The sequence below is a fragment of the Taurulus bubalis genome (assembly GCF_910589615.1).
Source record: "Taurulus bubalis genome assembly, chromosome: 12".
NCBI classification, from domain to species: domain Eukaryota; kingdom Metazoa; phylum Chordata; class Actinopteri; order Perciformes; family Cottidae; genus Taurulus; species Taurulus bubalis.
Window position 1 is genome coordinate 21173261 of NC_136600.1, and position 22185 is coordinate 21195445.

Genomic DNA, 22185 nt, shown 5'->3' on the forward strand with positions numbered 1-22185 from the left:
TCACAGTTTATTTATGGTATCAATGACTATTCCCCAGGTGATGTCTGTTTGCTCAGTTTAAAACAAATTGAAGTTTTATTTTCTCCCTTTAACCAGACGCAGACGTCCAGCATGCGACTGCTGCGTTGCATTCTCCCTCCATCGCCACCAGATGTCGCTCTTCCCTAAACCACTGCGAGGACGCCATGAGTGAACTCCGTGATAAATACCCGCAGAAACAGGGCTTGGTTCTGTCAGGCTTCATCCACATAAAATCCCAGGCTGCCATTGGAGAGCCCGTCGGCAAGAGCGAGCAGGACGCAGACGCAGGAGATATCGCAGGAAGGCGCCGACGAACGCAGTGTCCATCACTTCAGCTGATGTAACAGTTGGAGGCAGTTATTTAACAAAATATACAAAAAGAGACAGCAGAAGGAGAGAAAATGGGACATACCGCAATACCTATACTGATGGCTGTATTGTCCTGCTGCGTGTGTGGAAACGTCGAGGTAAGAGAAATCCAAACCGTTTGAATCGATGGCGCATTGCAATATTGCTGTCTGTTTAGAATGTCGATGTGGCTTTTTTTAGACAAAATACTGTGTTATAGTTCATGCAGACATCCAGCATGCCACGCATACAGCTTTCCCTATGTCCATATCGCTGACACGCACCCTTATCTAGGGCAGGTTTAATTTGTAAATGCATCCCCGGGATGCGTCCTATGTCAACAAGAGTAATGGCACACAGCGGCAGCGAAAATGCAGTGATAGTGAGAGGCTTTAAAATGCAAATGCAGCAATAAGTATATGCGTATGGGAGCTGACTTTCAGGACGTAAATATGAGAGGCTTCATCGAGATGTGCGTTTACAGTGCATCCTGCTCGCTGCGTCAAGTCTGGGCCTGTATTGGAAATGAAAAATGTCACACAGGCCTTTTGCTCTGTTGAAGGATGGAGATCATATCCCTACTCATTGCGTCCCATCTGGCCTTGTCAGATGGACAAATCAGCTCGCATCCATCCTTTTAGAGGAGTGGTGCAGCTCTGGGAGCAGGATGGAGTCGTGCATATTCAATTGTTGTCCTGTGTTACATTTGGTTTGTGTGACATAACCCTAAATAAATTAGAAAATCCCCCAATTTAATCTCACAGGGAATCAGGCAACGCTGTCAGGGTTTTCAGTGGATCGTCTTCTTTTAAATACCTCTGTTTCTAATTATGTGGCAGTGAATAAACTGATCATCAAGAGGGGGGTGACTTTGACATATCATTGGGCATAGAGTGCGATACAGAGTATTCTACTAATGAGAGACGCAGGTCATCCTATTGGCATCTGTCTCCATCAATAGGTAGCGAGGAGATAGTGAAAGTCTGGGGTAGAGAGCGACAGATCAATGGGACGCCAGCTGCTTCCACCTCCCGCCTGTCTCATCACGTCGTGCAGCAGACGCACAGTTTGATGGACTCACCCATCATCTCCCCCACTGTAATAGACCTGAGGCAGGAATGCAGTTGGATCATGGGCATTTGTGGGCAGGAGGATGAGTCATGACGTCCAAACTGGAGATCTGGTTCAGGTCCAAAGTACTGCTCCACCTGGAAATGAAGAGCGAATGAAGCTGCAGTGTCGGAGATAGAATATTGAGCACCCAGACTGTTGGTCTGCCTGAGTTTCGAGATATGTTTATTTATTAGCCATCTTCCTCAGTGAGTCTGTAACAGTCATAAAGCCTCTCCTTTCATTCCGAAATAATTTCACTTCTAAGAGCCTTAGTGGGATTACTGCTATGCTGAGGAACAGGCTTTAGCTTCATACAAGGAGACCTGCCCATGAAGGTTTACACTGAAGATTACCCCATGAGAGGGTTGGCTGGCTGGATTACACTGTGGTATTAGTCTCAATAAAACTGTCAGCATCCCTTAATTTACTCAACATTCACCCAGATGAAATGTGCGAATTGGATTAATTCTCTCTTTTATAGTGCAATATTTAAGGCATAATCAAAAGCTAATCAAATTAGATGTCCGAACGCACAGTGTTCTGGATTAGTAAAGCTATACGCATTTTTAGCTGGAATACAAAATGAGCATCATCCTGTCTTCTGATTGGACACTTTGATGCAAGGTTGTCACCTGAGTCAAGTGCAGTAATGGCCTCCCATATCTGAAGGTACCTGTCGCTGCACACAACGCGGTAATCGAATGGACATGCTGAACAGTTCTGATAGAAAAAGATCATTCTTAAAAAGATCACAGAAACAACCACCTTCATGTGCAGCCTGTACACTTCTATATCATGGAGTCTGACATTCATGGAGCACAGGGAGTTTGTGTTAAATCAAATTTGTTGTTTTTTGTGTGACAGTAGCCTTTACGTTATTTCATCTTGAACCGGAGTGGGCAATATGGAAAACATATCACAGTCAATAAGATTATGATTTGATTTTAATACTAGAGGGGTGGGTGGTGTAGCAATATATTCTGTGAGATAATATACTTTTTTTTGTCATACCATTTATCCCTTGGACATACTTGGGTGTATTTATTCTTCACATACTACCATCTGGCCGGAGACACAGGACACTGAGATGGAAAACAGCTCGCTTCAGAAGGAGTTGTGTTGGACACGCTGCCTATAGTTCCTTTTGTTATAATAACCATTAACATTTTCTCAACTGAATGTTATGTCACAATGTATTTATAGTAGATATGATCTGACCATAATTTTCTTGTTTTGTCCCACCAACACTTCAAACCCCAAATATAAGTATAATTAATATAATATAAGTATTCAGTTCACTATCAGAAATGAGTAAGAAACACAGAAAATGTTGGAGATTTTGCTTAAAAAGTTACTTAAATCAATAATTTGATTATCACAATGGTTGCTGATTATTTCTATTTTGGGCTGATTTATTGTGTCAGTTCTTATTGTGGCATGAAATCATTTGTTTCATTACAGAAGGTGTTATCGATATCATGCAGCCCTATCATGATGTCATTCATTCTCTGGGAAATCAATGGAGAAACTGATAAAACAGCAACGTCTTGTTGTTGGCTAATCTCAGCTGGGGCTACTCCTTAGGATCACAAACATTAGGGAATCACAATGGCATTGTGAATACTCACCAAACATAAAGCCAAACTGAATCCAGTGAGCTTAGTATTTGCAACAAAACCCCGAACAGGAAAATCTGATTTACGAAAGCGATCAGACAAAGATTGTGTTTGTGTGTAGCCATTTTGATAATACAAAAAGGAGGCTAAAGGCTACAGGTAAGCTTAGCTTTAGTCAACCAGCTCTCTGTTTATCAAGATAAATGACTGCAGTGCAAACCTGAGCACTCCAACCCAGAGAGGCTGCAATAAAGAAGTAGTGGCCCCAAAACAAACCCGCCCTATCTACAGGTTTTAATACAGAAGGCCTGGGACGGCATAAAGCTTCAAAGACAATGGAGAGAGAACATGGAAGGAAAGAGCAGAAAGAATAGGACGCAGGTTTTATGGCCAAAGATTAAAATAAAAATGGTGAGTCATAAAGTCGCTGTGTAACCCCCCTCACCCTTCTTTTCCAACACCACATCCCCACCAACAGAAAGTGCAGGCCGCATGCTGGAATACAGCCATACAGATCCATTCACCTCCCACCCCCATCTGCCTCAATGCAGGCACACAAGAGGATTTGTTAGGAAAAAAACTAGAAAAATACCTCTTTCTCTCTCTATATCTCTCTCTCTCTCTCTTACACACACACACACACACACACACACACACACACACACACAAACACACACACACACACGCACACACACACACAAAGTGCCCTACACTTACTTAATTAATTAATTTTAGAGCCAAGAGATAATCGAGTTCCACTAATGGATTCCTGTGCGCTTGCTATTCTCTACTATATCTGTGTGCCAGTGGGTATGAAGCATACATTTTGTTTTATCACATGTTTTATCACATGTCCCCCCCCCCCCCTCCCTCTTATCTGGCTTTCTTTTACAAGGATTTGATGTGCATGCAGCGCACTCTCAGTACCAAGATTAAATCCTGCAGAGTCACTGTAAAATGAGAGCTATATTGCGGAAAGGAGCCCTAGAAATTGAGCTGTTCCAGAGGTGACAGACTAATGAGTGATATTAATGTATTCTGTTGGCTATTCTTGCAGTCGACAGCATTGAAACAGGGCCTCGTGCTGTGTGAATCAGAGGGCTATTGGGTGGTTTAAATGTCTATTATTGCTGCTGGTCTTTTAGAGTGCGGATGAAGTACACATTTGTGTTTGTGTCTTCAGGCATGGAAAGTCATCCAGCTTTTCTGCTAAAAATAAACTGACATTAATTGTACATTTGCACAGCCTCCTCCCGATAGATTCAGGGAAACTCTCCCAAACCCTGCTTTTAGATGAATCAATCTTGTCTTCTGGCCTTTCTGGAAAGGAAGTGATTCCCAATTCAGCATTTAATAATGTTTGCTCGCAAGGCCCATCACTGGATGTCATCTCCACAGCATGTCGTGCAAAAACCTGAAGCACTGTATTTGATGAGTTCATTTCTTTGCCTTCCCAGACGACACAGCCTTTTTTCTAGGTTAGATATAATCAAGGATTAGCATTAACTTCCAAAAGATGACTTTACCTTTCATCATCATCCACTTAATGGATGTCACATATAACATGTTATATATTCATGGGGCTATTTTAAACCCTACGTACATGCCAAGCAAATCTGATTGGTTGAGCCATGTGCCTGTGACCTTCCAGGTTTCTTCTGTTTGCATTTGCACATGTCATGTGTTTGCTCAGTGTCACATAGAGAGTTTGAGACTAGCATAGGCATCCTGATCACATCCAGCCATGGCTCCTCTCCAGAGTCTTGCAGGGCAGAGATATCACTGCAGCCCAAGGTCTTCGCACTACGCATAACTGCCTCAGTAAGCCTAATGGGGTGGATTTTTTGCGGAAAAGTTTAATGCCAGGGCGTAGCGAGATGTTTAGTCCTGCTGCAGCCTGTGGGAGGTTTCAGAGGAGCCCCCTCGAAAACATCTGCAGTGTGGCGATAACACTTGTCCTCCATGTTCAGGAGGAAAAAAAAGAGAGAACACTATGAAACAGATTGAGGGCTGCTGGAGAGAGAGAGAGAGATAGAGAGAGAGGGGGGCATTTTGCCCTTGCATGGCGGATGAGTTGAGAAAAGGAGAGGGTGAGGGAGGATAGGGAGTGTAAGTGATGTAGAGCATGTAGAATGTTATGTGGGTTGCAGGCTGGAGGAGTGCATGCTAATGGAGGGACCCAGCCCTATTGCAGCTGGGAGAGCAGAGAGATCAATCTTTGTCATGTGTATGTACATGTGGCCTTGAAATGAGACGAGGGGCAGAGGCAAGAAAAAGCCTGTGGCCCGAGTGGAGCACTGAGTTGTATTAAAGAGGGACTGGGACAATTCTAATTTCCTTAACGGCTGTGGCTGCAGGGTTTGAGAGAGTGTGAGGTTGTTGAGTCCACTGAGACTGATATGGCCAGTATTTAAATTCTACAGGAGAACATTGGGAGCTGTTATGGAGGGAAATTGATGTACCTTTTGCCAAGTCTTTGGCATGCTCTGGCATCATTTTGCACTGCATTGGCTACACAACATACAGCTCTTATCAGAAGGACTAAAAGCTCATTTCAAAGACATGCAACATCCAAATGCAACAAAGATACACTGTTACTGGTGGATAGAAAACGCTTCAACACACACAATTAGGTCACACACACACAGATAACTCAAAAGTATACACGCAGACACACACATTCAGCACACACTTGCTGCTTTATCAAGACGGCACGCTGCAGAAGCTGCATCAATTATTGAAGGCCGTGGAAAGGTCTGGGCTCTAGCTTGTCTACTGGGCTTTGGCACTTGTCACGCACCCTCTCAACGCTGTGATGCGAGTCCTCTCTCTTCCTGCTACCTGTTTTTTTGTTACCCCCGACCCTACCCCCCCTCTACGCCCTCCAGGTCCACTCCCCACCCCTTGTTCCACAGGACACAAAAGAAAATCCCCACGCCTGTCTCCTCCTTGCCTTGGCCCCTCTCCTCCCTCCTCTCGGCCCAGCCTCCCCTGCCCCATCCCAAAGGCACTCCCTACCCCTCCCCTACCAGCTCTCCCAGACACTGCTCCTCCGCCTCAGCAGCTTTCAGCGGCCAGTGACATCTTTTCCCTTTCCTTGTGTATTCTTTGATTGTTCTTGAATAATTCATGCTCCGAACTCCCCCTTCTTTTTATTCAATTTTCTTTCTCGGTACTTTCTGCTCATCTTGCAGTTTTTTTGTTCCTTCCTTCTTGATATTTTCAGACATCTGAGTCTAACCGTCTCTATCTGCACATGCTGGTTCTCTATTGTTGCTCCAACTTCCTAATGCACCATCAGATAACTTTACAATATGAACAATAAGTTCCCAACAATATGAACCGTACGGTACAATGTGAATTTCGTTCAGCACATTCCAGGAGTTTTGTCATTTTCCTGTTGGTTAAACCCATTTAACCTAAACACATAACCCCAAATGATCTTTTAGTGATTTCCTACTTTTCCCAGAATGCTTCTTCACAATCCTTAGACAACTGTGAACGTGTTGCTCTCAGCTAAGAGGATGTAACCAGTAAAGTTAGCTTATTATTGAAGTTCTTCAATGGGACACTTTTTGTTTTATATTTGAAAGTGAAATTTGATGAATGAATATATACTTTATTAATCCCTAAGGGGAAATTTGGTGTCGAGTAGCAGCAATTTACAGACAGAAAATAAGATATCAAAACAGCAGGGATGAAAGATATATACAATAATAATTTATAATAATAAAATATAATAAAATAAAAATAGCTGGGATGAAAGAAAAGAACAGAGTATTAATTTAGGAATTTAATTACATTAAACTTAAATAGTAGAAGTTCAAAAGTGCAAGTATGTATGATGCAACCGATCAGTTGTTTATTTACCGGTGTTAAAGTGTTTTTGGATGCAATATATTGTAGAGGAGTTTTCATTTCCTGCGAAGGAGTCTCAAACATGCCCTCCCTTCTTCCCCTGAGACAAAATGTTCCCACAGCATTTGACTCCATGCTCAGTAATCAGCAACTCCAGCTTAGATTCTCCAAAGATCGCCTGCAATCGACTCAGCCTCTATTTTATACAGTACGCACAGATGGCTCGCCTATAAACAACCAGGTGGCGGTACGAGCAGCTATAGATGATAAAGAGACGCAGGTGTTGCACTGGCTGCTGTTAATCGTCAACAATAAGACACATATAATTCCATTCTTTGCTCAGCTGAGGGTCATTGTGAACGCCAAGGCCAAGCCGTGCCCGTTAACAGTCAATACTCGCACGAGCTCGTCTGACAAATTGTGAGTCTATGGTTTGGAAAAAGAATGTAATAAAGACATAAAGCACAAATGGAGGTTCCAGGCCCCGGTGAGGGGTCTTTTGTAAGATTGTCTCAATGATTAAACCACTTTACCTTCAATCTTTCACTCTGTGGAGACTTCATGGCCTTAGGAAATGAGATAACACTAATATTTAATCTACTGAGTGATTCTGCAGCAGAGACTGGCAGACTGCACAGCCAGCACGCATTATCCTACCAGAGTGGCCCGGGCTAAAATAACACGGAGAGGGCCAAAGCAAGATAGGACATGTCGGTCATCCTTTTTATTTGTTGTCAGTTGATTTTTTTTTCAACTGCTTTCTACTTCTATTTAAATGTAGAAGCACTTATTTTTAATACAGACACTTGAGAGGTGATTCATCGTGTATGTCTTGACCGATCAGAGGATTTTAAATCTGTACATACCCCATCTTTTGTAATAGTGGGGATGAGTGTACTGAAAGGGAGGCTTGGAAGGACAGACAGTTGGTGAAGTTGATTAAAGATAATCAGTTGTGTTGTAACATGCAGGCTGTGCAGCCCTGGAGCTCAGGAAGCCTCAGAGGAACGTGACGAACGTTTAGTCAGCTACTGAGTCACCACGTTGAGATTCACTGGGAGGACACAAATACAATTCAATGCTGTCAGGGACAGTGGTGTAGTAGTAGTTTAAGCTACACTGTGAAATATGGTATGTTATACTAACTGTGTGTATATGTTGTTATTACCATTTATGTATTTTATTTATCATGTGTGTGATATTATGCTACATTTTATAACTTTTATTTCTTTCTCTTTTTTGAGCAATTATGCCATCATTGTTTTATCTATGAAATAATCTACCAGAGAAAAATGGCCATCACAATTTTATAGATCCTGAGTTAGCGATTAAAAATAGGCCAACCCGAAGAGAAATGTAGAAAAAGTGGGAAATCTGCACATGTGAGAAGCTAAAGCCAGTAGATGTTGTCCATCTTTCTTTGTAAATTACCTTTATTATGAAATCAATTCAAAATCAGCATACTCAAATAATATTCATGTTTGATTCATAGATTATAACAATGTTGTTAATTATAGTAATTTCTTTGGAGACACATTTGTACTGTTACCAGGGTGTTACCATTGTTATTTTTATATTCAGATAAAGTTATTACTCATTCTCATTTGCACTGTTATATAATTAGATTTGATAGCAACACTATTTCTACAATATAGACTTATGGTTTTGATCACTCTAAAGACTGAGGGAGGCCCAGTATTGCTTTAGAAATGTAAGTGACACGTAAACAACCCACAGTGATAAAGAAAGCCAACCAGAGAGAGAGAGGCAAATGAGAGAGAAAGAGAGAGGCAAATACAAGAGAGAGAGAGGCAAATGAGAGAGAGAGGCAAATAATAGAGAGAGAGAGGCAAATAAGAGAGAACGAGGAAGAGAGAGGGACAAATAAGAGAGGGGTAGAGAGAGAGAGAGAGAGAGAGAAAGGGGCAAATAAGAGAGAGAGTGACATGCTTGAAATTCTGTGGGGAACCGGTTGCTACAGTAACAGAGAAGGTAGCCTCCTGTGGGTGGTGTTACCATGGTAACCACCCTCAGTGGCCCTGTGATGCTGAGAGGGAGAACGTAGAGAAGAAGGGGAAAAAAATGAAATGTGTTTACGGCTTGGATGGGAACAAGTGAGCGGATGCTGATGTTAAATGTGGGAGAGCGACGCCAGCCGCGCCGCTAACTGTTTCATCAAGATCGTCTGACGCAGATTATTTCTTCTTCGCCTTGAACCAGTGGGAAGCCGGTCCCCAGTGGCAATACCAGTTCCCCCTGCTGTTCACCTCATTACAATGAACAGAAGGCCAAAGGTGCTGTGCAGGGGCCACGCCCTCTCTGGGAGACCTGGGAAGAGGTCACCTCCCTCACTGTGTCTTTGCAGTTTCTCGTGCTAAAGGTGGCCATGCTGGACTCCTTCATCAGCAACCGTGTACATTCTGACCTCTCACTGGGAGTTAAAGACCAGTTTGTTCCCACTGTGGCGATACCACATGCCTTTGAATTAAAGCCATGAGCCATGGTGTGTAATGTATTGCATGTGGTATGGAACCAGGATCTCCGTCACAATTTAAAAAGATAAATTATTGCTTTTAGCTTCCTGGTCAAACCCCAACAAATACATATAAAACACACACAACCACACACCACTTTGCCTCCACGTCACGCTCTCTTTCAGAGGCTAACACAACAGTATATGTGTGTGTGTGTGTGTGTGTGTGTGTGTGTGTGTGTGTGTGTGTGTGTGTGTGTGTGTGTATATGTCTATAACATACAGCCTCATTTCCATAAGGTGCATCTAGACAGGATCCCAGGGGAGCTGTCACGATGTGATCAGAATTGTAAATTGTGCATAAATCAGAGACAGAAGCAAAGAGAGATGTATGAATGTTTTAACCCCTTCTCCCTTCTCCCCCATCTCTGTCGACACCTCTCTCCCAATACAGTATATTACTCCATCGTATGCTGAAAGTGCTGATCGTGCATTCAGTTCAGCACATTTTTATTTATTTGACAATCTCAAAGAGTCAATTTCAACCACAAAAAAACAAGATACAGAGTAATCATAGAGCATAAACATGACATATTCACAGTTCCTCATTTACATATGTGTTATATTGCTATACGTTATAAGTGCAAAGAGCATCAGAGGTCATAATTCATATGGATGAAATGCATTCATGTCATAAAGGACTCACACTTTCCTGAAACAAATCTGAGCTTGACAGATAATTTCAATTTTTACTCAAGAGATGTTCCAAAGCAATTTCATGTGTGTTTAATTTGCCTTCCTTCCTGTAAGATGCACTCCAAGATGATGCATTGCTCTATTGGCAGATTCCATTACATGTTTTAACAAGCGCAAGATGCAGCGTCGACAGATCTGTAGAAGGTACACTTACCAACTATGTGCAATATTCAAAAAGTGCATGAAGTGACAGGAAAGTAAAAGTCGAACTGGCAGAAGAGACGACGTGCGGAGGAGAATACCCGGGAAGAAAGACCTCGGTGCAAAGAAAAGAGAGTCAAAGGCAGAGTGAGGCGCTTAAGAAGCAGCAAAGGAGTGAGAGATAAGAAGAAGCAAGAAGAAGCTCCACATCCTATTGATGCCGGCTCCCTGCTGTGTGTCAGGGAGACTGGAGAGACCGGCTGTCTTTAAGTGGATCAATTATTACAGACTAAACATTCCGTTTTAACCTAAACATGCCCTCATTTACGCTTTAAGAGCCCCTTAATCTACTTAAAACATGCTCAAGGGCATCATGTTATTGTTATAAGAGCTACATTACACTACATTTCTCCGCCAGCACAAAACACACACACACACTTGTCAGATACCTTGCTATGAATAAAAGTATTATCTGTATACAGGTCCTCGTCTGAAATTGAAAATCGTGTTTCTACCTGATCCCCATTAACCTGCTAAATTCAGGATTTGGTTCCAAGGTGGATTACCAATTCATGAGATCCAGCTCAAAGCCAGTCTGTCAGTCATTTAAATGGGGACTGCTTTTTCACAATACCAAAAATGATCCACATCTTGTGTTCTCAGAATAGATAATGATTTGATATCTTTATGCATTAATGTTTCGTACCTTTTTAGCGGCGACGATGCACAGCATAGTTAATAGAAATTTGAACCTTTGAGTCCCAGATATGACTCAAGCGGCGCCTTTTTGAATGTATTTACCATATAAATACAGATTCGGAGAGCGTGTTTGCATCGTGTCAATCTCAATCTGCCCGCAGAAAATCCCTGATTCAGTGGCAATTGTGTTGACATTCGGATGTTTCAGATGGACCTGCAGTGCTCAAATCTCCGCTAAGCCTTTGATTCTTTCAATCCCCTGAGGTAGCTCTTCAGCTTGAAATCATATCTGCAGGCTCCCAGTGTTTGGCATTAACATGTTGGCGTTCCCTTGTTGTGTTGCTTAACTGTGAAGGAGGTTCAGCGGTGTTACATAAGAGCAGAAATGTATCAAGAGTGCTACTAGTTTGGCTGTGTGGAAGACGCCCGCTGGACTCCGAACTCTCTGTTTTCCTGGCTGGATTTTATGAAAAGTTATTATCACGCAGTTGTTTGTCTCCCACATATCTGCAGGAGGCGGTGGCAGAGAGAGGATCGGGAAGATGACAAACTACGCTCTGTGTTTTTGTCCTTTCTGGAGAGAAGACATGCACAGTGTGGCCTCATTATGGCGCATGACTCAGAAGTAGCATTTGTTGAAATGTGGGTGGAACAGTGGGGGAGACATGCAGTTCTTTTTGCAACACTAGTGTCACAATCACTTGTTTCCCTGTTGGAATTTCCTGGGTTTTTTTCCGTCTGATTGCGTTGGATACTTCAAACAAGTTTTCCCACAGATGCTGCTGAAAGGCAGGAAGTGTTTGAAAAAAAAACTCACAGGAAACACATCTGTAACACTATTGCCTTCACAATGGGAGTTAAACACAGGTCTCTGTGAATTATGGACTGTGTTCTAAAGAGAGAGAAAAAGAGCGAGAGAAGCAGGATGTGTGTGAACATGATATTTATTATGAGTCATGTGAGTCCCAGCTAGGAAAGGTGAAGTCTCTGTTTGTGTGGGTAGGAGCTTCTGTTGAGTCCCATGGTGCGATCGCACATCAGGGACATCTGTATCAAACTCAGTTCACGTGATTTCCGGGGGCTGTTTGTGACCTTTACAGAAGAGGGAAATCAGTCTTTTTCTTATCCCTCCCAGCTGCAGCAGCCTGTAGAGTGCGAGCTGAAAAGATATAGGCTAACACCTTGAGATAGGATATATATATATACAGACCCCAGTATGCACAGCCCTGAGTAAACACACGCCTAAATAACCACGATCATGAAATGGTTGGCACTGCCAGCCTCCAGATCTATGGAGTCTCTTGCAGTGATGCCATCTGACATGTCCTGTATTTTAAGCTATACTTGAAATGAAATCAAATATTGTGAGCTGGTTTTGGCTTCTGTTTCAGACCTAGATGAACCCTGGTGATTATGGGGCCATCTGCTCCCAGTGTGCCCAGCTGGAGGCTGGACCGCTGTAATCTGGACTGATGAAGCTTGACTTAGAGAAGGCCCTGACGTTTGCACATCTTTGCAACAACAACAAAAAAAAGCCTCCCTCGTAATGGTTGTCAATTAAGTATTAAAATGAGGTTCAGTATTCAATAAGTAACTTTACTGCTGTATGTGGTTTACAGGAGGAAGCTGTTGAACGGTATTTTCCACCCTGCCGGAAAATATCAGTCGCTTTGAATGGAAAATGAATGGCTTCAATTAGCCATTAGAGAGATGTATAATGATGAGTGTCAATGCGCGGAGCTAACCTGCTCTATCCTCCATTGTCCCCTCTGCTGCAACATTAGAGTCTGGCAGACTAATGTTGCTACTCTCTAATAACTACATGCCACACCAGGAAGAGGTCTGATGGAGCATATGAATAATTAACCAACATGATTACAATGATGAATGCTCCCAAATCTCTCTGGCCATTTAGTACTGGCCTAGGGAGGGAGGCCAAACAGCAGAGTGTTAGGCATTGTGTGAAAGCTGTTAGGGGGAGGGAAGGGGGAGGCAAGAGAGAAATCAAGGATAGGGCGGCTTGGGTAGATTGAGCTCAGCCTTGAGAGGAAGCAGAGAGAGGGGGATATAGAGAAAGAGTAAAGGAGGGGCACGGAGAGCAGGAAGACACCCACTATTCAGCCATCTGTGCTGCAGAGAAGCACAAAGACGTGCTCAGGAAGGTCCGTGTGTCTCATACATGCATGACTTATGCATCGGTGAGGCGTGTTTGTACGTGGGTGTGTTCGCTACGCGAGTGATGGAAAGTGGTCGGTCCTCAACGTTATATTAATCACAAGCAAAAGCTAACCAGGCGTTTCACAACACGACAAAGAAATGATTTAATAGAAACTCATTATTTTATTTTGTATCGCATGTATCACCAGTAAAACATAATGCATTTATTTGTGGATATAATGACTGTATGTATACAGCAACACAGATGTACAATGTTAAGAGTTGTACCTGGACCCTCAGATCCAGACATGTTCAAGTTGTTTTGTCTTGGTGATGATGCCGTTTTTTTTTTTTGCTTTGATGGGATATCCCAGATCCCTGTTGCTAATTAGGGATTAGCTCCACAGGGGTCTGATGTCTCCAGTTAATTAGCAGGTGTCAAGCAAGCTCCCTACAAAATATCTCTGATGGGGGATTCTGTATATTTTCAAGTTGAAGTGTGTCACAACATATGCACAGATGCCCACATGTACTTTGTAACAGTAATACATGCACACAGAGAATACACCTCCGATAATTTAGAGCATGTAAGATAACAAAGGAAGTATATAAATTAAATATAGATAAATCAAACCTGGTGAAACATGAAAGGATAAAACAGGATACAAAAAACTAAATGAAACAGAATTGTGTGCAAGGACATAAACATGCTTTGAGTGATATCAAAGGCCCCAATCTAACCGTGGTTGTGATGCTCCATGCTGCAAGCACTGTAGACATCTACTTGAAACCTCTGATGCATTTATGGCACGGTGCTCCGATGTAAAGTCTGGCAGCAACTTGTAAAAGGTGACAAATGATGGGTGGGCTCCTCCGCTCCGCCTCTATTGCTCTGGCTTGCCTGCCGGGGCCGGAAGATTGCATCATTGCAGAGGATGAAGTCATCCTGCAACATAAGGCTGGAACAGGTGCTGAAAATTTAATTAGAACAGGGTGGAAGAGGCTGGAAGAACATGTAAATGTACTGCCCTGGCCCAAACCCAGCCCTGACTGACAGAAGCATTTCTGTTGCAAGATCAAATCTAGGCTCTTGTTTTCGGTGTTCCATTGCTGCATCCTTTACTAAATGGGATATCTGTGAAAATATAATTAACCATTATTATATCCACACTGGCTTTCCCACAACGTCTGGTACAGTGCACAGTGCGTCTCTGGGGAATCAATTATTTTCCTGGGGATGCTTTCTGCTACGGCAATTGTGAATGTACACGTGTTATTAAAAAGCGGAGGATGCAACCGGTACGGAGAAGCAGATCAGAGGAAAAATATCATTTCAAGGGAGCTAACGAAGGCAAACAACCTGCTGAAAAGGCAGAATGCCAATCGATGCTTTAAGTCATTGGGCCATTCTAAATGATGAAGCTTTCTCTGCAGTGGGGGGCTGTCAGGCTTCTGGGCTGTCTGCCTGTTCAGCCTCATCAGCACTGAGACATGATATGTGGCCGTCAGGATGGCTGAACAGCGCTGCCTTACCAACAGATGACTATGAACCTGTCCGTTACTGGTGAAGAAGCACGATTGTTGACAGATTGTGAAGCCAACTGGATCAGTGTGCCTCGGCTCTTGATGGAGACTGGGCGTGTTCAGAGAGACTTAAACTGCCGTGCTCACACGTTGGCATCAAAATGGAAACTGCATACCAATCTTTGTTTGCATGTTTGTCTGTCCAAAGGGAATTATAGCTATAAATTGTAACATGGACAAAACAGCTTAATCAAGGCACGAGAATGAGATTCAGTCACTGTTACAAGAGCTATTTTTAGCTGTGAATCCTAGTCCTTCTCCACAGAGGACTATTGTCTGTGTCTATTTAATCTGTGTTTAGTGAATACACCAATGCGTCTACTAAAGAGCCCAAAGCATTGTGAGGAAAGCAATTTTTACTCTTTGATTTATTTGTAAACATTACCTTCCTGCTTTTGCTAAATTAGAAACAATATCCAAATAGCATATTTTCAAATTCTGCTTAGTAATATTGAATATATGCTGTGAATCATCAACACGGCCGACAACCATGCTAGCAGCTCTGTTCTAATGCTAGCATGCTAATATTTAAGAGATATAGATACTGTGTTCAACATCTTACTTTTACAGTTTAATTTGTCATTCATGTTCCAGATTTTTGGTCGTCAGTATAGAACAAATGAGAATTGTGACGTTATAATGATGGCAGAGGACAAGTCAGTGCATTATAAGGACAATACATTGTTCGGGAACTGAATATACTAAGTTTGATGGCAATCATTCCAAAATGTTAACCTCCTGATGGCATTAGAGGAAAAGTCATGTAATCACAAATGAAGTAGACTTCATCCTCTGTGGATCATGACTGTATGCATAATATTTCCTGATAATCTATCCAATAGTGGTTATTATATTTCAGACTGGACCAAAGTAGTGGACCGACTAACCAACGTTGCCATCTTTAGAGCCATGCTGCTTGCATGGCTAAATGTATTATTTATTGTGACCTTTTCACATTAGGTGCAGAAATCAGAAAGTTGGAAGAGAGACTATTTGTTGTGTATGTGTTTGGTCTGCATGACCCAGACTTTAGGAAATAAAGGAGGTGTGTGCAACAGAAACAAATGTGCAGACATGTTGAAATCTTTTGTGTTGTAAACGACACTACAGGTAGCTACACATAAACTTCCCTGCCCTCCTCTCTGGATCTCATTTTCCAATTGCCTTTATCAGGCAAACTCTGCTTTTGGTTGACTGAACAATTTGCCATAAAAATCAACAATTGTTGAAACTTGTTTGATCCTCTCTGGCTTCAGGTTGACTATTGAGTTGATTTGACAGTCATACCAATGATATGTGATCTGGGGGTGCTTAAGAATGATAGACACAATGCAATTGAACTCGCAAAGTAAAGTAAAAAAGTGCATTTAATGGTATTTTAGCATTATTGCATGGCTAAATTGTAGGAGTTGTATATTTTAGTGTCACACAGTAACCAAGGTTCAATATGACTAAACACGATGAAATAGAAAGGCAAATGACAACAGTTGGTTCTTAAAACAAGTTCAGTCGACAACATTCACTGGAATGAAATCAGCCTTCTATCGTCATGCAGGGATTCAAGCACAGTCTTGCAGATGTTTTTCCAGACTCCTTACTATTGCATTTACTTATTTCCCAAGTCAGTGTTTATTTTTCTTAGACACAAAAAATAAATAAAGCAAAAAAATATTCTGTCCAGTCACGGATGCTTCCTTTAAAAGTATTCAAACCATTTTAAGGGACTGACACATGCTGACGACTGTGTCTGTTACTGCTGTGAGAACACAATGAAACGTCTACAAAGGCTCTGTGTGGCCTTCACGCAGCAGAAACGAGTGTATATGTGACGCCAGCCCCCGAGTGATGCTTATGTGACCCTGACGCTGTTTATAGTGAAGACCAGCTTGTGGAGAAGGAGTGAAGTGGACATCTTAAAACTGTATTTCTTATCATGGGTTATCACAAGAGGGAGATCTAATCTGGTCCCAGATCAGGCTGGAGGCCGGGTGTGCGGCCTTGCCGTGCTGGAGGTCAGGGCCTCGGGCTCCTGATGGACTGTTATTGATTGGGGGGAACGTGGCGATACAGTTGCAGTTGCTCAGCATTGATTTTCGGCAAGTGCAGTAGTGGAGAGCAGGCAGAATGAGAGAGCTGGACCAGGGGGAGCTGCCAGGTTATCTTCTCAAATATCCGGAAGTATTTTTTTTTCTTTGTGGCACTGACCTTTCCTGAGTCAAAGAGAGAGATATCTGTTTAGACATTAGCTCAGCAGCTACACAAGACGGACTGTTTCAGCAGCTTCAGCAGTGTTTTATTGTGCCCCTCCAACAAGAAAATGCTTCAGTTCAGCACTATTAATAACTCACACTTGTCATTCAGTTTGATAGAATAGAACACTTAATATTGTGAAACTAGAAATAATACTTTAATTTAAACATTCATTGTCTACAAATAATAGATCAGCAATTTTGCCAAAGCACACTATAGTTATTTTATATATTTGTGTATATGTTTTCCATGCCACTTAACTTTGGGATGATCAGTAACTTGCAGGGACTTGAAACTTCCGTGAGATGGGTAATCCATCACACTAAACTTGTCAGCAAGTGCTGACAGCCAACACTTTGGAGTTAGCTGCAAAACAGCATTGTTTCAATGAGCAATATTGTCAAAAGACCCATAAGGCAAATGAAAAAGGAGACAATCAATTTTGTAGGTTGTGGTAAAAAAATACGTATGTTCAAAGAGTTAATCTATCCTTCAGCATGAGGCAACTTTGTAATCATCTAGTAATTTATATTCAAACAAAAATCTAATTAACTGGGAGAAAATACATGGCCTAGAAGGTAAAAAAAAATGCCTTCATAAATCTGAAAAACTCTACGCCCTATGCTTTGGGAAATGGTCAGCAGTAATGAAAAGTAGATCCGTAATTTGTAAGAAATCTGCTAGGACATGCAGAAACACAAACTCCTCTTAGCATAATTATAATGCACAGACTGCTGAGGGCCTTTTATATTTATTGTACATTTACTCAAAGGGTTTTATATATTTATTTGATTCCGTGTGAATTTTAATTAGGACTTCAAACACTTGAGCTCCGGTCGGCCATAGCAGGGCTTCCCTTTGATCAGGCGTCACTCTCCCATATTTTATCTCCTCTGTTTCTCCCCTTTGGGCAACTTCCTTCTAATTGGCTTAGCGTTGCTCATCTTGTCTGTCGTCAGTAGGCCTATCTCTCTGTCTGTCAGCGCAGATGAAAGGATAGGAGCTATACTCTGGGGCGCGGGATGCCTTTTGAGGGGTTTTAGGGTTGGACAGTAAACAGTATCGCGTGTCCTCGTACAGCCAAAGGATGCGCTGAGGAACCGCATCTTTTACTTGAGCAAAGTGACCCGCAGAGAGTCTGTGCGTGTGTTAGGTAAACAACGTGTTTGTGCTCAAGAGATGACTCAGACATCTAGGGGAACATGATGTATTTCCCTCATGATTTTTGAGGCCTTGCTGCCGTCACATGTTCTGAAGCTTTGTCTGCTCAGGCAGAGGAAGTCCTTGTGTGTGCTGCATAGAGTTTCTCTTTCTCCTACCTCACCCTTCCCCTCCTTTATTCCTCCCTGGACTCACTCTGTCTCTGTGCTTTGTGTTAATGTAGTGAAGTGGCCTATCGGTCAATGAGCTTGTATTAACACCTGACTCTCAGCCCTGTGCTGCTGCATTTCTTGCTCTATGTGGGATCCCCTGGGCCCTCCCCCAGGCAGAGGAAACATATCCCACGATCAATAACAACATCCTAGAATGCTGCTGGGGGAGGGGAAGGGGGACGACGACAATCTCTTACATTGTCTTGTTACAGTATGTTTGCTATACGCCTTCCTTTTTATCCACCGTCCATTCCTTCTTTTCTCAGCTGTCACAGCTGTCAGTCGACGGGGAGCATAAGGCCAACGGTCGATTACGCAGGTCTTCTATTGCCTTTTCATTCACTCCACATTTATTTCAACAGTGAGTCTTCTATGGATCTATCCTGCATTTTTAGGTTTTCCAATATTGACTTTAAGCTCGCAGGGTGCACTCAATTCTCCCATGCATTAGCACCCCCTTCCTTTCTCTACATTCTCGCCTCTCCGTTTCGATCTCACACTCACTCAGTCACTCAGTCTTGCGCCCAGGCTTGCCCTCTTGGTCTAATGTTGGATAGTGCTGGAGTGCATTTAGGAATTATCTGTGGTCTACTCGCCATGGATCAGCTTCAAACACAATATAATCTGCCACTGTGTTTGTATCGACTCCTTCTCATCTCCCTTGTCTCCCCCCGCCCCCTCCTCTGCTCTCTAGGCTCTGGCCATGACCGAGGTGAACGGGCCCGGCCTCCAGGTGGCAGAGCCGCAGATTGCCATGTTCTGCGGCCGTCAGCTCCTGCACATGAACCTACAGACTGGCCAGTGGGAGCCGGATCCTCAGGGCCACCAAGGCTGCTTCAAAGAGCCCGGCGAAATCCTGTCCTACTGTCAGGAGGTAGGGTCCTGAGCATGGGAAGGGAAATAACATAAAGTTGAACTGTAAAGAACACCAGCCCGGAACAATACGTCTCACAGCAGATTTCTCTTAACGGCAAAGAGCTGGTTTTGAAATAATGCAGCATGAATTCAACACTGTAGAAGACGTATTCTTATTCTCTAATTCGGTTTGTCTAACACCTGTCCTATAAATCTATATATATAACCATATATAGTGAAGTGATGGTGGCCTGTTGGAATATTACAATATTTCATTCGTAGCACCATCTACTTTTCCTCATCTTGTTACCTGATATGTGTACTCTTTAACATCTACTGTCAGGTAATCAATAGTACACATACTCTCCACAAACTCCTCCTTCAGAAATATTTATTTGAAGTGCCACTGTAAAGGCAACCAAGCGCCATCTGGAGGTCAAAGTAGACGCTGCAGCAGCAACGAGCCTGAATGGACTGTAATGCGATTAGCAGGCGCATTATGCATCTGTGGTGGCTTTGCACAAAAGACTCCCTGTTTTCCTTGACATTCGTGATGAATGCATTTTAGTGTGCATTCAGACTCTGAGTCAGCTACATTTCCCTCACTATTAAACCTCATTATGAGTTTGATATATTGTCCCCAATCAGGTGAAAGTAGTCAAATGCAAAATTGGAAATAATGAAAGACAGGATGTTCACTGAAATGCTCAGTGAACATATGTGTAAGGAGGCTTTAGACAAAGGTTGTACACAGCTTTGTCTCAGTACTTAGAACATGTGTTGCATGAATCTCTCCCTTGTTAGTCTTCTTCCCTCTTCCTCTCTCCGGATCCTGCTACTTTTATTCTCCCCATCCCAACCAATTCCCGAACCTCTTCTCTAACCGATTTTCCCTCCACTGCTCCTCTTGTCTTCAAACCGTCTGTTCTGTCCATCCATCTATCTGTTTCTGTGTCTCTTGTTGTCTCTGCATGTACCTGTATGTCCAGATGTACCCAGCACTTCCAATCTCCCATATAGAGGAGTCAAAAAGACCTGTCACCATCCCTGCCTGGTGTAAGAAAGGTTGGGGCCACTGCCAGACACACCCCTTCATAGTCCTGCCCTACCGCTGTCTAGGTAAGAACACCGCCGCACTGCCATTTTTTCCATTACAGTACGAACAATACATAGGATTACATTTCCTCCTTTATGTTTCAAGACTGACTGTGTGTGTGAGGTCACACCATGTGTATCACAAAATTACACTTTTCTTAAAGAGTCATGCAACAAAAGTCCACAACCAAATTCAAACCAGGAACATTGCAGTTATGCATCGTTGCATACTAGGCTAATTTGCTTTCTTGTGGAGAGTCAGATGAGAAGATTGATAACACTCTTATGTCTCTGTTTTAAACATGAATGCAGCTGGTTTGCTTAGCTTAGCATGGAGACTGAAAATAGCTAGCCTGGCTCCGTCCAAAGATAACATAATCCAAATGTAAATATGACGGATCGCCATTTTTACAAAACGGTTGTTAAAAGAATAAACAAATAGTAACGTGTCACATTTCTTTTATTGAGCGGTATTGATCTTCTTATCTAACTCTGGATAAGAAAGCCAGTGTGTGTATTTCAGAAGAGCTGTTCCTTCTCTTGTTGTATTGCACAAGATGGAAGAGGCCAGGCCACACATTTACTTTGGAAATATTTGGGGTCAACAACACATCCTTTTGTAACCCAATTTATGTGAAAAGCCAACAAGACAAACATGCTTTTATATGATTTAACATGGATTTAAATCAAACTCCTTTTGCATCTCCCCAAGTGCCAGTGCTTTCTGATTGTCGTACTATTGCAACACTATATGCAGTGATACAATGCAGGATGTGCAGCTCAACATTATTGCAGAGAGGCCATGTCTGCTGTCAGCCACTAGAGGGGTAGATAGGCTAACAATGGATGGGTGAATGAATGAGTGAGTACTGAACAGTGAGTCCCATTGGATTATTATGAACAGCACTGTAGAACCTGCTCTAGCTTGTTTTATTTCTGCTGTACTGCCTTTATGTGTGAGCCTGAAAGACCAGCATGTCACCCTAGTACCATGTGAAGAACACATTTTAAATGCAATCGACTATAAAACGTTATATTCATTTATGTATGGGTTATTGTATGAAACAAAGTAGTCATCTACATTCATGTTCTCTATAATACATGTTTTATATTTACTTAATGGACTGTAGCAGTCTTCTCAAAATGCTTATAGATTACACATGAATGCGTTATGTCAGTTCCTTATTTATGCACCCCATCCCAAATGAATTATTCCAGTCCACTATCATACTTGTTTCATGCATTCTTTGTATCATTCATTGTTCATTCATGTTCTCTCTTTCTGTCCTTTTTTAAAGCCCACTTAAAATACTCCCACTGCTTGAAATCGCCTTATACTGACCCCAACTTTTCTTCAATCCCACTGCAGAAGGCGAGTACGTGAGCGAGGCCCTGCTGGTGCCCGACCGATGCCGTTTCCTCCACCAGGAACAGATGGATGCATGCGAGAGTTACGTGTACTGGCACAGCATCGCTAAGGAGGTGAGGAGGGCAGATAAACAGTTGGCAGAGGAATTTTTATGAGACTTTCCACTGGAGCATTGTCAAGTACACAAATGAACTTTCCGGTGCCGATAACACACCTCCTCTGTAGCCTGAGCAGCAACAGCAGACTAGACTAGACAAGTCGGTGAACCACGTCATACTTTTTCATTACACCTACCTGAGGTGTTTTTTACAAGCTGTTATACTCCCTCATATCACCTCCTCTCAACTTTTTATATTCTGAAAAAGGAAAATCGGAAATAATTTCTGTACTTTTAACTTTTATCATGAATATATAAGGTCCAGATAGTACAAAAACATTAAATAGAATAAAATACATACAAAAGCACAATTAAAATAC

The 22185-nt window shown here is 42.4% G+C and overlaps 1 protein-coding gene across 1 annotated transcript in view; it reads left to right on the forward strand.

Moving 5' to 3' along the window:
- Positions 1-422: 422 nt before the first annotated feature.
- The window catches only part of aplp1 (amyloid beta (A4) precursor-like protein 1), a gene marked incomplete at its 5' end in the record, with an annotated part of 28282 nt that continues 6519 nt past the window's right edge, over positions 423-22185 (forward strand). The window contains 4 exons of the mRNA XM_079227586.1: positions 423-488; positions 19084-19263; positions 20234-20363; positions 21709-21821. Of these exons, the coding sequence (XP_079083712.1) occupies positions 423-488; positions 19084-19263; positions 20234-20363; positions 21709-21821 (489 nt within the window). The remainder of the gene's footprint in view (positions 489-19083; positions 19264-20233; positions 20364-21708; positions 21822-22185) is intronic.